The 15,606-nt window shown below is 37.0% G+C and overlaps 1 protein-coding gene across 3 annotated transcripts in view; it reads left to right on the forward strand.

Moving 5' to 3' along the window:
• SLC25A12 (solute carrier family 25 member 12) overlaps window positions 1–15,606 on the forward strand; it is a 48,790-nt gene that overhangs the window by 24,202 nt on the left and 8,982 nt on the right. For all 3 annotated transcript variants that reach the window (XM_032692577.1, XM_032692578.1, XM_032692579.1), the window contains 6 exons: window positions 140–233; window positions 804–888; window positions 6,604–6,688; window positions 7,143–7,301; window positions 10,464–10,516; window positions 10,708–10,788. In XM_032692577.1, the coding sequence (XP_032548468.1) occupies window positions 140–233; window positions 804–888; window positions 6,604–6,688; window positions 7,143–7,301; window positions 10,464–10,516; window positions 10,708–10,788 (557 nt within the window). The remainder of the gene's footprint in view (window positions 1–139; window positions 234–803; window positions 889–6,603; window positions 6,689–7,142; window positions 7,302–10,463; window positions 10,517–10,707; window positions 10,789–15,606) is intronic.

Below are 15,606 nucleotides of genomic sequence, written 5' to 3' on the forward strand. Positions count from 1 at the left end.
ATATCTTTCCCCTTTGCATTATGGATTTTGCTTCTTGGTGATAGACTTCATTTTTATGATATTAAAGTTATTTGTGACCATTTAAAGAGGAAATGTGACAAATAACCCAGTTGTATTTCTATTTCCCTTTTAAATCCAGAGGAATTTACCCACTCTGCAATCCACTTTGGACAAGTTACACCAATGGAAATAGATATTCTTTACCAACTTACAGATTTATACAGTGTTACCGGGTAACATAATGATTATTTTATCATTTTGCAATCATTATTTTTCTGTTTTCTGTGTGAAAACTGCTTAGTTTTGTCTTAATCTTAAAAAGTGTTATGTTTCATTGTATTTCGTTACAGTAATTTGTTCAATGTAAACTGATTTTGGTGTGTGCAGGGGTTTTGTAAGTGGATTGTGTATATGAAGTACAGTTATTAATTGTTCTATTATAGATAATACATATGAAATAGCAAAACAGTATAAAACACAGTACTTCCAAAAGGCTGCAATGCACTGGTTGATGTTTTGCATGGATCTTTAATGCAAACAAGATCTTAGATAGAAATAACTTAACTTGTGTATTATATTCCGTATTACTAGTAATCAAGAACTCGCTTCTGAATAACCCAAGCTCCCTTCATTTCCAAGCATTCTTTATTGCAGTGTAGCAGAGTTCTTAGGCGTGCATTTAAATATGACAGTCTTTTTTTAAACTCAGATGTACTCTGTGGGGGGGGTGGCCAGGAATACTGTATTGAATATGTTTGATGTTTTATCTAACCGTTATTTGCTTTTCTCTACCGTGTGTAAAGGCGTTTAACTTTGGCAGATATTGAGAGAATAGCACCACTGGCTGAAGGTGCATTACCTTACAATCTGGCAGAACTCCAGAGGCAGGTGGGTAGAAGAATAAAATTGTTGAAATTATGGGAATGTTTGCATGTACTTGCAAATGAAAAATAAGATTTATACACTTTTCACAGATTCCTAAGAAGTGAAACATGCTGTGTGTATTGCTGTAAGGATAGAAACAGGGCAGACTATCAGACACTGTATGTGTCTAAACGAGGTATTAGATGTCATATTGAAGAATGGCCAGTTTAGGTACAAGCATGTATAGATACTTGGATTCCTTACCAAAAATACATTTCTTTGGTCCTGAAAAGGCTTTTCACAGGACACATCCCTCCATGAATTTCTCCAACATGAGTCCTTCCCATAGGCTGCAGTTCTTCTTGAACTGCTCCAGTGTGGGTCCCTTCCACGGGATGCAGTCCTTCAGGAATAGCTCCAGCATGGGTCCCCTCTGGCATCACAGCCTCCTTTGGGCACATCCACCTGTTCCTGTGTGGGGTCCTGCAGGGACTGCAGGGGGATCTCTGCTCCACTGTGGACCTCCATGTGCTACAGAAGGACAGCCTGCCTCACTGTAGTCTTCATCACAGGCTGCAGGGGAATCTCTGGTGTCTGGAGCACACCCTCCCACTCCTCCTTCACTGACCTTGGTGTCTGCAGAGTTGTTTCTCTACCTTGTTCTCACTCTTCTCTCCAGCTGCCATTGTGCAGGTTTTTTTTTTTCCCCTTCTTAAATACCTTTTCCCAGAGGTGCTGCCACTTCCACTGATGGATTTGGCCTTGGCCAGCAGACTTGGATCCATCCTGGAGCTGGCTGCCATTGGCTCTGTCTGATGTGGGGGAAACTTCTGTCATCTTCTCACAGAAGCCACTCCTGTACCCCCCACCCCAGCCTTGCCACACAAACTCAATATAGGTAGTAAAAAAAAAAAAGAGTATTAAATACAAAGCTTATAAATGTGGTCTTTTTTGATGGGATGAAATTATTGGCTTAACCATTCATCTGAAATAATAATTGGAGTTTACTTGTTGGCAATCTGATCAAGACAGTAGAAGAGAAGCTCAAATGTATTGGGACTGATGAAAAGAGTAGAAATAAAAGATGAAAAATATCACGGTAGAAAGTTAACCCTTTATTTCACCAGACCTTTACCTTCATGTTAGCTAGCTTTGCTTTTATCATAGTTTCCTTAATAAACATACACATGTGTAGTACAGCATAAGAGTTCCAGGCCGTGCAGTAGGATGTTGACTATAAATAGTTTCTTACTTCAGTGGCTCTTTTAACAATGGTAAGAACTAAAGATATAGGACCAAACATTATGCAGGTGTTTAGGTTAAGTTTAGACTTTCCACCACAGTTACTAGATACCATATTGCTCACTTTCAAGAGTATAGCTTTCAAGTTGTGTTAAAAATAAATCTAGATTTTGGGGCTTATCTTCACTATATTTTTTTGTTCAGCAATCTGAGAGGTTTTCTCTTGCAAGCAGATCTGTCTAATGGTAGTTAAGTTGTAGATTAAATTTTACCTTAACCTTGGATCAGAAGTACTGATGCTATTGAAGCTCTCAACATAATGGGGTATCTGCTGTCCTGCTAATAGAAATATTCTGTTCTGTTCCATTCCATGCAAGATATATTTTAGGGAAATCCTTTTCCTGAAGCATTTTATGGGAGACTGCTCTCACAGGAGTAAATCAGGGGAAGTTAACTGTTAATAATGTAGAGATAATAATGCACTCAAGAAAATCCTTGACACGGTTACACATCAGATTCGGAATGGAAGACATCCATACATGTTGAATTACATGGCTGCATAATCATAATATACATAGGCCAGTTGCACATTAGTGGTTATTATGCATAACAAAAAGTAGGATCTGATCTTAAAAGTTTCTGATGCACAATCTTTGATTTATTTTTTACTGTTAGAACTTCATGAGAAATTGCAATTCCACACTGAGCTGTACATTCTCGATCAAGACAAGAAAAGACAGTAGTGTTCATCTGAACTGGTGCATTTTGCAAGGATGTCTCCACATCCCCTTTCCCCCAGTAATATACAAAGGGAAGGAGGCTATCTAGGTCTTCACATCTCGTATGAACATATGGCATAGTGCTGACTAAGTACGTCTTTGCGTACATCTCAGTAGATAAGTATAATTTTTCACCCTGAAGATTCCCAGTTTCTTCCAATGTCTAAACAAATGTGTCCAATTTCTTCCAGTGTCCAACTCACTCTCTTTGAGTCTGTGTTAAGAGTTTATGGAATGCCTATCAAGACATCCAAGGCTCTGATTCCCAAGTGGGCATAGCCTGGCTTGGGCTGGATTCTGCTCCCTGGCCATAACTCACTTGCACATAGGTAGCTGAGCTTCTTAGAATGAATTGCTGAGCAATCACATCTTGCAGCTTAGCATTTGTGACCCCAGTGATGGGTTGTGTTAAAATGCTGCTCCTGAATTGCAGTGATTCAGCAACCAATTCCCAGGTTGCTCACCGGCCTGGGCTGTTGGGGCAGGAGGACATGCAGCTGGCAGCAATGCCTTTGTCAGCCATTCCAAGCCATGCTGTCTCTCATAAAGTAAAATTCAGATTCCCTACCCTGGAGATGCCATTGACAGTACTGCTGCAGGTGGTCTGAGATAAAGTGGCAGCACAGTGACCACCACTGTGGCCTTTTTTGCCACATCAATGTCATGTATTTGCCAGCTGATGAGGGGTCCCAGGAGTCTATCTGAAAACGAAAGCTTGCATTTATAAAGTCTTTTCTTTCTCAGCTATTGCAAAGAGGTTCCTTTAAGCAATTATATCCACTACAAGATCTAGGATATGTATCAGTAACAGGAAAATCTTGACTTAGTTCAGCTGATATGGTTGAAAAACAGTCCTATACAGAATATAGCAAGTCTTTCATATATAAGACTTTGATTGTATTTTAGTTACTGTTGTTAGAGCTGAATTTGATAATTTGGTTCTCTTTCGAACAGTTGGTCTGAAACACAGTGTCTGGTCTGTTCTTAATGTTACTGCTCTGTTGTCCTTTGTTGTCCTTCAGCAGTAAGACATATCTGAGCCAATAAGTGTCCAAAACCTACTTAGTGGTAACTGTCTTCCTATGGATTCCTGGAGACAAGAATGATGGAATGAATTGACCCAGAAATGTGTATTCAACATTTATCCAGGCTAATAAGAAATATTTTTGATGAAGTTTTGTAACAACATTCCTAACTGACAACTTTAGTTTTAATCAGTGCCTTTTACTCACCTTTCTGAGTAGAAAAAATACTGACTTGATTTATTTTACATTTCAGAATTACCTTCATAGCTTGGCACTGTTATAAAATGAACTCACTGATAAAAATTTCACTCATCACTAGAAAAAAATATACTCTTTTCACAGTCTTGAAGTAATACATTATGTTTTCCTCTTACTCTACTTTCTGTGTTAAGACCAGACAGCAGAAAGCAAAGTAATTCCATTTTCTTTGATTTATAAGGAACAGTCTTTTATTAGACCTTATCCTAAGTGAACCCTATATTAACTTATTTAACTGTATTGACAAAATGAAAGATACTCCTTCATGAAGAGCAAATACCATCCCACTTAGGTCCAGCTGTCCCTGGAAAACGAAACCAATTCTATAATCACTTTTATGTGATTTAAAAATTCCTTTGTAAAGAAAAATCTAAATTTTTACATAAAATCACTCTATATAGATTTAGTAGAAATGAAAATTAGCCTGCTTTCAACCATGTTTACTTTATTGTCAGTTTTTTTTCATTGTGTAAGATTTTTTTAAAGCCTAGCAGCTGAATATCCTATGGGGATGACAGCTACAGTAATTTTCTGTTTATAAATATTCATGATTTGAAAGCTATAGCATTAATTACACTCATTTACATATCCATCTGAAGACACAAGTAAACTGAAAACTTTATGAACACTTATTTAATAATATAAAAGTGACATTTCCTTCAGAAAGAATTTGATTTTTAACATTCAGTGATGTATTCATTAAGATTAATGTCTAAATGCAATGATTAGATTTTGATGAGAGCCATGTGAAGCTTAGAAAAAAAGAATAATCTTAAAACAGCTGAAAGGCAGCAGGTGTGCTAAACTAGGAGAAAATTTTTGTGGAAGAACTAGTTCTGCATTTAAGGCTTTTTGAGGTATATTATTGCATGTGCCTTTCATTTACATGAATCAAAAGGTTTGTATCTATATTTTTTAATTTATTCTTATGGGGGTTTTTTATTATTTTTTTAATAGGAAATTATAGTGGTTTTGAAATATTGAGGATATTCTTCAAATTTATTGCTTCTGTTTGCTTGTAAAAGCAGTACATTTGATTTATGCTTTTTTTATGCTGGTCCACATGTGCAGTGGTGGTGCTACCTAGAATTTCACTATTCCTCTCTGTTTACCTGTATTGTGGGGGAGGAAAATGCCTTGTGGAGGGAAGTGGTTTTAGCTGTATCTTTATTCTGTGGAAAAATTGTATAAAATATAATTCATGTTTCTTTACAGATAATGATCTCATGTTGATCTCATAGGCTTTGGTCCTACACTGTGTATGTCCAGTGTAACTTTATGCAGTAAAGGCAGGTTTTTGCACACGCAGTGTAACACCAGCCCCATGAGAGTGGGTTGCACTGAGGTCCGTGTTGTTTGCAGTGGGTATTTCACTTTTTGGAGCTTCCGAGCGCTGAACGTACCTTAGATCAGTAGCCTTGGTGAGTTAGCTGGGAGGTGTGCCCGTGATAATCCTTGTGAAGAATTCCTAATATGGCTCAGAGCAAAGCCTCCTGTGGCAGTCTGGGTTCTGTAGACATTCCAGCTGTGCTATCAGGAGCACATCTGCTAACAATACAGGGTACTTTTAAGAAAAACAGGCTTATGTTTGGGAATCAGACTTTTGTGTCTGCTTTAATATGGAATTTAACAGTTAATATCTTGGCCCCTTATATGGCCCAGACAGATTATACTGCATAATATAAATAATCATCTTGTTTATGGTTGAAAGAAAATTTGGCCCGTCTTGCATACTTTATAGTACAAGTTTGTGAACACTTACATCTTGTTTATCCGTTACCTTGTTTCTAACAGCCATCTAATAATATGATTATGAGTCTCTGCAGATACCTTTTGTGCAGACTTGTATCTATTTAGAACACTAACAGATTTATAGTAGTATATGTCATTGAAATGAGCGAGGTCAGCATTGTATCTGTAAATTAACAACTGCCTGAAAAAGTCTTGTGGAGAATTCTTTGGGGAATAATTGACTTTCTGCTTCTTTTGAAAACATGAAATGTCATATTTATGCTATGCATTAATGTATATGTAATCTTAAAGTATGTCCTGTGCTGATAGACCCTGTCTGTGAGATACTGAATTCCTTCTGAGATATTTTGAGTCAAAACGGAGTTCTGTGCCTTACAAATTCAACGGCAACAGAATGGAAAATAGCAAAGTTGTTTTGAGTTTCTGTCTCTGTTTCTTGACCACAGTTGTTACTAGTGTGCTGGTTTTGGCACAACCAGGAATATGAAAGGAAGAATATTTTCTAAAAGGAGTATTTGAAAAATATGGTTCATTCATTAGGTGTAATATAGTAATTATTTTTTTCTTCCTCCTTAACGTAAAGCTACCAATTTTTATCAGGTTCTTTCTGTAACATTATAAAAGCCATGTTTTCCCATGCAGATTTTCAAGTTGTTTTTTTTTTTTTTTTTCTCCTCACACAGCAATCTTTTGGACAGTTGGGCAGACCTGTTTGGCTCCAGGTAGCTGAGTCAGCTTACAGATTCACTTTGGGCTCAATTGCTGGAGGTGAGTAATATTTCTGCTTTCTGTTTTCAAGCTTGGGTTAGTTTAACACTTTCACCAGACTATTTGATCTCATCTGAGGTGCATTTCTTGGTTATACATGTGAAGAATTGGATAATGGAACTGTTTTGATTGTGCTACTCCCTTTCTTTCCTTATCACTTGAGTTCTAGAATCCCTCCACAGTCCTTTGAAACTCTACTCCAGTAACAAATTTCCTTATTTGTAATTCAGATTGGTTTTCTTCATTCTACACACCATTTTTATTTAATAGTGTCATCCATTCTCCTTGAGACTTTTTTCTAGACCTTCGGTATTGCTCTTTCTTGCTTCCAACATATCTTACCAGCTTATGTATTCTTTGTGTTTAAATAAATACTGTAGAAAATCATCACAGTAATTACAGACTACACCAACAATGATGTTGCAGAAATAATACTCCAAATGCTTTCTTACAGCTGTTGGTGCTACTGCAGTGTATCCCATAGACCTGGTGAAAACTCGTATGCAGAATCAGCGCTCCACAGGTTCAGTCGTAGGGGAGTTGATGTATAAAAACAGCTTTGACTGCTTTAAAAAGGTTTTGCGTTTTGAAGGCTTTTTTGGTCTTTACAGAGGTAAGTGAATCAAAAAAAAGGTGTACATATATCAAGCTGGTAATTTTCTGTCCCCCCTCCCTTTTTTCTAATACCTCAACAGCTAGTTTCCTATGGGAAAATCAGGATACTTGATTTCATGTACAATTTTGCTTTCATTTCAGAGCTCAATATTAGTCTTCCATTGAGCACCCTTCATCATAAATAATTGCTGGGAAAAACTGGGCATTTTTTTGTTGTTGTTACTGACTTACTCCTTGCTGCTTAAGTTGTTTAAAGTCCTAATTTTTTGGGTGTAAGTGTTGTGGACCTGATTGTGGACAAATTGAGGATTGCAACTTTTGGCTCGAGTCAAACATTGGGAGTGGATTACTGTCTGAGGAATAAACATCCATTTTACTGCAAATATTTCTTTCTTAAGAGACAAAAGACAGTCATTTTGAAATGTACCTGTAAACTGGATACCAGGTCTTATGCCTCATTCTTTTGCAGGTAGTGGGACTTGTTTTATGATTTTATCCCATGAACAAAAATTGCATCCTGCTGTTGAATTATTTTACTCTATTAAAATATCAACAGTGGAACTCAGAAAATTGTAATTTAAAAAAAGAATAAAACTCTAAAATACAGGTTAAGAATTCAGTTCCTTATCAGTTAGACTGGAAGTTATCTAATATCTTGTTTTAGCTTAGAATCTGAAAGAGTTTTTATCACATTGGTAAGGTGACTTACATACAGGGTACATGCTTGCCAGTTCTCTGAAATAGATGTTTGGTTGAATCTCTATTTTTAATTGTAATTTCACAGAACTTAATGAAGTTCACAATTTTCTTAAGGGTCAGTAAGGTATTTATTAATTGGCACACCTTTTTTTTTTGGTTGGAGCAAAGTCACTCACTTCTGTGATGGTCACAGCATTTTGCTTTGTAAAGGACAGTATCTAAGTACATGTGAAAGCCTGTGGATTCTGGCTAAAGAGTGTTTTGTAGTCTTGTAGGATTTTGCTATGAAAGTGAGTAAAGGGAGGAATAAGTTGATGAAAGGTTAATGAAATATCTGTAGTCTCTGTAAATTACATCTTACTGGTAAATTGTTTTCCTTTTTTGTTGCTAAATCTGTCACAAAAGCAAATAGTCTTTGAGTTCCATCTATGAGACTATTTCTATAATGCTCTTCTACAGTACTGTTTTCTTTCTCTTGCCCCCCTGCCTCATTTTTGCACAGGAGCATCTAAAACTGATCATTAATTATTTTTAATTTGGTTTTCTAACCTTTCTCAAACACTTTGAAACTAATGATGATTCCACTGATGAGTTAAAAGCAGTGCTTTACACTAAAGAAACAATGTACTTGTTTGAAAGAATGTCAGTTTGCTAAACTTTTTAGTAGTCTGTTTAGTAATTGTCTTTAAGATTGTTTAGTGTAAGAAGTTCATGTAGTTGTTTTGAAAATGTTACAGTTAATGGTCAGCATGTTGCTAAGATTTTGGATGCATAGAATTAGATGGTCTGTGGAGGTATATTAAACAGCAGAAATATTTATGGTTCTGACATTCCTGAGCTGGATTATCCTAATTGTACTGTAATGTAATGATACATATATACTGTAATGTAATGGTAGTCTACAGTAGTTGTTTACTCCAGTTTAAAAGATAGAACTCAATACATACTGGAAATGTCGTAATTTTAAAAAACTTATAATTTTTGGTCAAGAAAATTAAGATGCTTTTGAGTCCTGGCATCCAACTTTGGAACTAATGAAGTATCTTCTAAAGTCCCTCACTAGACCATGCAGGTCCCAGGTTCTCTGGCACACTAAATGTGTGTGCCCAATGAATTCAGCATGAAAGGGAGTGGAGGGATTGTCTTGTGGTTTTTTGTCTGGTAGCTTTGGGTTTTTTAGGCATTGCTGAACTGGGTTGTCTTTTCGTGGTAGATCAGAGATTCAGACTGGGAGGGCACCATTTCTTTTCGTTATTGTCAGCCCTTCTTTGTATTTAATAACTACTTTTCCTCAGCATAGTAAGTCTGGAAATCGCACAGAAAGTGCTACTTTGGAAGAAAACACTACACTGCATACATTAACTACTGCCCTTTCTATTTAGGTACATTTGTTCTGAGCTTCCTTTTAAGAAAGTAGTATAAAAATTCTGCAGGCTGAGTATTTTTGGAATTTTGAACATTTAAAATTAGTTTTTAGCTATGATTCTTTTTACTTAACGAATAGTGGAAAGCTGCATCGAGACGGTTTTGGTGCTGTAGGATTTTTTATTAGTTAACTGGCAAACACTTTTGACAAAACGACATTCCATAATTATGGAATAACTTTAGGAAGTGACCACATCTAATAAAAATAAGCCTTTTGAGTTTATAGTCTATGCATATGCCAAAATGACCATGGGGAAAATGGATTTAAAAATAACAGATGTAGTTATAATGTGGTATGTTAGGAAGTTAAGACTGCCATCTACTGATTTTTTTCTTAAATCTATTAGTTCTTAGAAAAGTGTGTATGCTTTTGTCAAATGACATTTCATTTTGATAATAGCTATTTTCCAGGAGCAAGGGCCTTGTCAAAATCAGTTTCTATCCACTAATACTTCCTCTTAGTGAGATAAAAAATGCTTAATATGAATAGGGTTTAAAGAAGTTCATGCTACCATGTTGAACTAAAAGGGGAAAATCCTTCATATCCTTAGTTGACTGGAGCCTTCAGAAAACTCAGATTAGTGAGTCAAGTAGAAGTGATTTGATAATTTATCATAGTTATGTGTATATCTCACAATTACTCTCCTGTTTTAAAAAGTCATTGCAAGCCTTTGCATGGGAAAATGATGTTAAGGGGCTAAAAAAGTCAAACAAACTTTTATGTAGTAGGCATATCCAAGGTGTATGTTTGGTCTTTACACTTTTTTTTTTTCTTCTGTACAGCAGCAGTAGCAGGCTTGACTTAGTTGAGGAAGGCAGATCTGGTCACCCTTTTCTTTATCATTTTCAACAGAAATTGTAATATAAAATTGTACTGGTATGAATATGCAGTGCTCTAGCAGCATCTCGTGCTTGAATGCCATCCACCGCAAAGGATATCCCCTGTGCAGAAAGGCATTTCTGTACAGCACTTATAAAATACTAAATTTCTCTATTAGGAAGATAATGTTGCCTTATGATGTCTTTGTTTCTATAGGCTTGTTACCACAGCTGATAGGTGTTGCTCCAGAAAAGGCTATTAAGCTAACTGTACGTATCTTTTTTTTTTTCTCCTTGGCATCCTTTTGTTTTTTAACATGCACAGGATTTGTTTCCTAAAATGTGTGAAAGATGACCACTTACAAGCACTCTAATATATATGTATACAGATGTACTTGATATATACTAATAAGGGGGAAAAATAACTCAAAATAGTGTGTAATATATTGTATCTTTATTAGGTTAATGACTTTGTCAGAGACAAATTTACTACGAAAGATGGTTCCATTCCATTCCCTGCAGAGGTCCTTGCTGGAGGCTGTGTAAGTATCTGTCCTGTATTCCTAGGAAAAATTGATTCTCAGTCATGTGCAGACTAGTTGGAATGGCAGTTAATGAGTGTGCTTTGTCAATTTGAACAGGAGTGTTCTTTTTTCTCCCAGTCACAAGTACTAAAATAAGTACTTTTTCTGTTTGGAAAGTTTTGCATACTTCTGAGTTGTTTCCTTGGAATTACATGCTTAAACTACTTCTTTTGGCCCAGTATGCAACTTTCAGTTTCAGCAGTGGTTTTATTCACAAAGGCTAAAGAGAGGGTGCCTATTCTCCCTTTCCATATGTTCTACTTGGTTGCTGTTCATCATTTGTTTGGGAAGATACAGATATGCCTTGAGAATGGATTATAGACATGATTGAGTTTCCTTGGGGGGCACGGGTGGAGGTGGCTAGAATGGTTTTTAAAAATCTTTTTTTTGCTGAATATTTTAAGAAGGAAAAGAAATACCCTCTCTAACTTGCTCTATGTGAATTTTTTTTCTGTTTGCAAAAATGTGGAAAAAATGAATGATGTAGCCTTACCTTTCAGGTAACAGGTATGAGTGAATTGTCCATTTAAATGACTTTGTATAAGATGTAGCTGTGTTGCTCCAGATGCTAATTACATCCCTCGTCTAAATACAGTTAAAAAACATGCTGTGCTTTTGTTTAGACTGAGGGTTGAAATTCAGTGGATGTTTTAGCAATCTGTAAGTGGTTTGAATTGATATTGATGATAGATTTCTTTTGGTTTTGCACATTGGCTAATTTCATTTGTGGGATTCTCCTACAGTTCTTAACCCTATAAAATGTTTAAGGCTCGAGACAGGTTTCTTTTGTAGCAGAGAACACTAATAACTTCCAGTTGAGTAGGCTGACAGGCTGGTATAAAACCTCCTCAGCTTACAACAAAACCTGGGGCAGAAAGGTTGTTGACCTCTGCAAACTTTTAATTCAAAGAAACAGCCCTGAAGGGAGGCTGCTTATAGTTCTGCCTGATTGAATTTGACAGCCTGGTACATGGTTGAGTCTTCACCTGTCAGTGTACAAAGTTTATTTTCTGAGAAATGTGAGAAAGCAGCTATAATGTGTAGCTAGCAGAAGACTAACCTTTTTCTAGAAAGCTCAGTAACAGAGAAAGCACATACAGGTCATTTATAACAGAAGCTAATATAATTCGTTAGTGTTTTTCTCTGTGTTGTGTTTAAATTCATAATTAAAAACAAACATCAGATAATTTTATTATTTTACATTATTTTGTACTGAAATATATAATATTAAATTCAATCTACATTAGAGGCTTTTCCACTTCATGGTAGGTACTTCTTTTTCAAAGTAACTTCATTGTCTGACTGTAGTGAACATGCAAAATTGGGGAGAAACTGAATTTCAGATAAGCTTTCAGAAATTTGGATGTTTCTGTGAAGCTGAGCAGATTTGTAATCTGTCCAAACACAACACTTTGTTCTAGCTGACTGTCTTAGCTGATATTCTCATCTCCTTTTTCAAGATAATATTCATCTCACTCAATCTGAGAAAATTTTAAACAAAATTACAGAAGAGCTGTTGGCCACAGTTTAGCAACCTGGGGGGTGTTTCTTTGTAACTTCCTCTGGATCATCTGATAATCTTACCACTTGATGACTTCTCTGTCTGTACTGCTGCTTAGTTACATTTTAGCAATTCCACTTCTTCCTAACTACCAGAATCTTTATTGACAAGCTTATGCAGTTAGGAGTCTGAAAGTGTAAGTTCACTGAAGCAGGACCAAGTTGATGTTAGTCTTTTTTATCCTCAGACCTTTTAATCCTCATTGTGACAGCTCTTTTTTATTTTGACTTGCTCTGAAATAGTGTTATCTTTGCAGTTTTCATGTTCATTTTGTACTGTTTTTCTACAAAATACTGTGGGACGTAACCAACAGTTACATCCAAGGAAGTGCCACAAGTAAGCTTACTCCATTTCCTTGTGCAGGGGCACACAAGGCTGTGTGCTTTGTGTTTGAGTGATGCTACCTTTCTTTTTCATTTTTCCTTTATTCTCCTCCTTCTCTCTTTGTTAGTTCAAAATGATGGGTTACTATGGGATTGTTTGGGGTTTATATGTGCCAAAATTATTTTCAGCATCTGGATTTGGGTAATTTGGGTTTTTGTGGCTTTTCTTTACTGTTCAACACTTAAATGTCTTGCTAATAGTGCACTGTAAGTATAGGCTAAATTTAAAATATACTTTTTACCTTGTCATAACATCAGAAGAAATAGCATTATATCTGTATGTAGTTCTCAGAGATGTACTTATTACTGTCTCTGACTGTCAGTTGCCTCTGTTTAGTGTTGAACCATCTCCTCATTAACAGCAGTAATGCAGTTTTTCATCATTTCTGCTGTGGAACTGCTTGCTAATGGATGAGCCAGATGAGCAAGTTGTATTTGCAGCCATTTTAGAGTTTACAGCAGAGGCCTTCCATGCTTTTGAAGCCTTCCCTCTTGCAAGGTGTCCAAAAGCACATTGTGCATACCACATACCACATCAGTCCTCAAACAGCAACCAAAAAAATTCTTGTGAGGAAGTGGAGGCAGCTTGGGAAAGGTTCCAGCAGACATAGCAATTTTCTCCTCTCTGGATGGCAGTGCTGTATCAAAGCTTATGAATGGTGTTGCAGTCTTCTAAGACCCACACATGAGGACAGGTGAAACCTTTACATTAAGACAGTAGTGATTCAAGAGACCTTGCCTAGGCTGTTCAGTATCTCAGCTCTGGAGTGTGTGCAAGCAGTGTTGGACCGTCCAGCAAAGGAGCTGCTCACAGGCGTGGGTCTCATCCAGCAATGCTGATGCCCAAATCATACTCTTTGGCCAAAATCATACTTCTCAGGCTTCAGTTATTCTCAGCTTCTGTAAGCTTGTGGAATGAACTCCCATTTTCATTTAGAGGAAATATCTTGATTCTCACAGCAGTTAGCAAAGACACCTTCCCAGGCAGTGGCCTGTTTATGTGGTCAGCTGCCTGTCGGTTGTCTTTCCTTCCTTACTGCAGGGCAGGGACCTCCCACAGGCAGCCCATGCCCTGTGCTCCTTTAAACCTACCTGCTGGCTGCTGGGCAGTGTAAATGTCACTGGGAAGTGTAGGGTCTGCTCTGTCAGAGCCCAGATATTCCCAGCTGCTCTCAAGCTGTTGCTGTGTTTGAAAACTGCAGAGCAGCTACGTGGGGCAGCTCGGTTACAGCAGTCAGGTCATACTTGTCAATGAAAGGGCTCTGGTCCCTGATGGATGAAACTGATATCCCATCTTCCTACCTTCCTCACAGTATGCTGGTTTGTTAATCATCAACAGGACTATCCACATTTATGCATGTTCAGAGCAAACAATTTCTTTCCCTACTGTTACTGCAATTAATTGAATTACATTTCATTACAATTCAGTGATTAACCTGCATTCCTGCCTTTGGAGTTTTCAGTTACTGGTAGCTTTGAGTTGCAGGGAGACTGAGTGAGGCTTTGGCAGTGCTTTCCTCTATCCCAACAGAGGCCTGGGAAGCAGAGAGTGCATACCTGATATGGACAGTGCTTCCCAAAGGAGCTCACATGCATGACACATGCGAGTACATGGAGAGGGGAAGGTGCTGTAGGGCAACTGCTCATCCCCACCTGGGAAGTGATGTTGAAGTAGACATCCAATGCTGAGTAAATGATTCATAATTACTGTTGCAGGAGACAGAGATGCTGTGATTTTAGGCTGTAATTCCTATGAGTTACACAGGAAGAAATGGATTGATTCCTCCCATCATTGCAATGTGCGTGGTGCTTAGCATTTCGAATGGATGAATCGTGTTGCATCAGAAAGATGTTTTTGCTTTATGCTGCAGGGAGGAAGAGGATGTGGAGTGCCAGGCAGAAAGGGTCTAGGAACCCTCACTGAGGTGTAGGCAATGCATCTGTTGATAATTAGAGGTTGGGATATGTGTGTGTGTGTTTCCACATACATACACAGAGAGGTCCAAATTTACCACTGATTTTAAAAGTTTTATAAACATTAAATCTAACATTTAGTCTAAATGTTTTGATATACTTGTAAAAAATAATTTTCATACATTTATTAATATATACATACATACAAACAAATGGTATATGGCTTTATCAAGCAAATAGGAATGTGTCAAATATTTATTTTTGAAAAAATAATTTAAAATGTTAATGGTTTTGTTTAACGAACACAAAAATATAGAATTATAGCTGTCAGGCTATTTTTCCTTCAAAATCCTGAAGATACTCTGCTTCTTTTATCATACTTTAAACAGATAAAGTTAGAAGCAGAATTAAACTTTACTACTTTATCTTGATCTCTGTTGTGGACATTTAAAATCTTTGAGAAAATGGTTGTTTTTAATAAAAGAGACAGTAAGCTTACTGTAGGTTCATGAAAAATGACAGCTTTGCCTTGAGAAAGAAGTGCAAGTTTTTTTGTTGTTTTTAAACAAGTCTGGTTTAAGTAACATCTTATTTCAGCTGCTTGTATGGGACATAGCTGTAGTCCAGGATGTGGTGGGTTCAAAAAGGAAGGAAGGAAGGAAGGGCTTGAAATAGGCCTCTCCCCCTTTGTAGCATATGCCTCTGGGGTGGAATTGGAAAGGGCAAGAGGTCTCATGTTGCAGGGTCATTTGTGTATTTCCTTCAGCCTTTGGCATGTCATGGGGCGTTTGCTGTGGGATCTCAAACTACATCTTTTCTTTCATAACCTTTGCTGTCAGATTTAGTTCCTTCATTTGCTCCTTGTAGAGTTATTTTACATGACATTAAGGTTAAGTAGAAGCTTTTATTACTGGTATT

The sequence above is a fragment of the Chiroxiphia lanceolata genome, chromosome 7 (assembly GCF_009829145.1).
Source record: "Chiroxiphia lanceolata isolate bChiLan1 chromosome 7, bChiLan1.pri, whole genome shotgun sequence".
Lineage (NCBI taxonomy): Eukaryota > Metazoa > Chordata > Aves > Passeriformes > Pipridae > Chiroxiphia > Chiroxiphia lanceolata.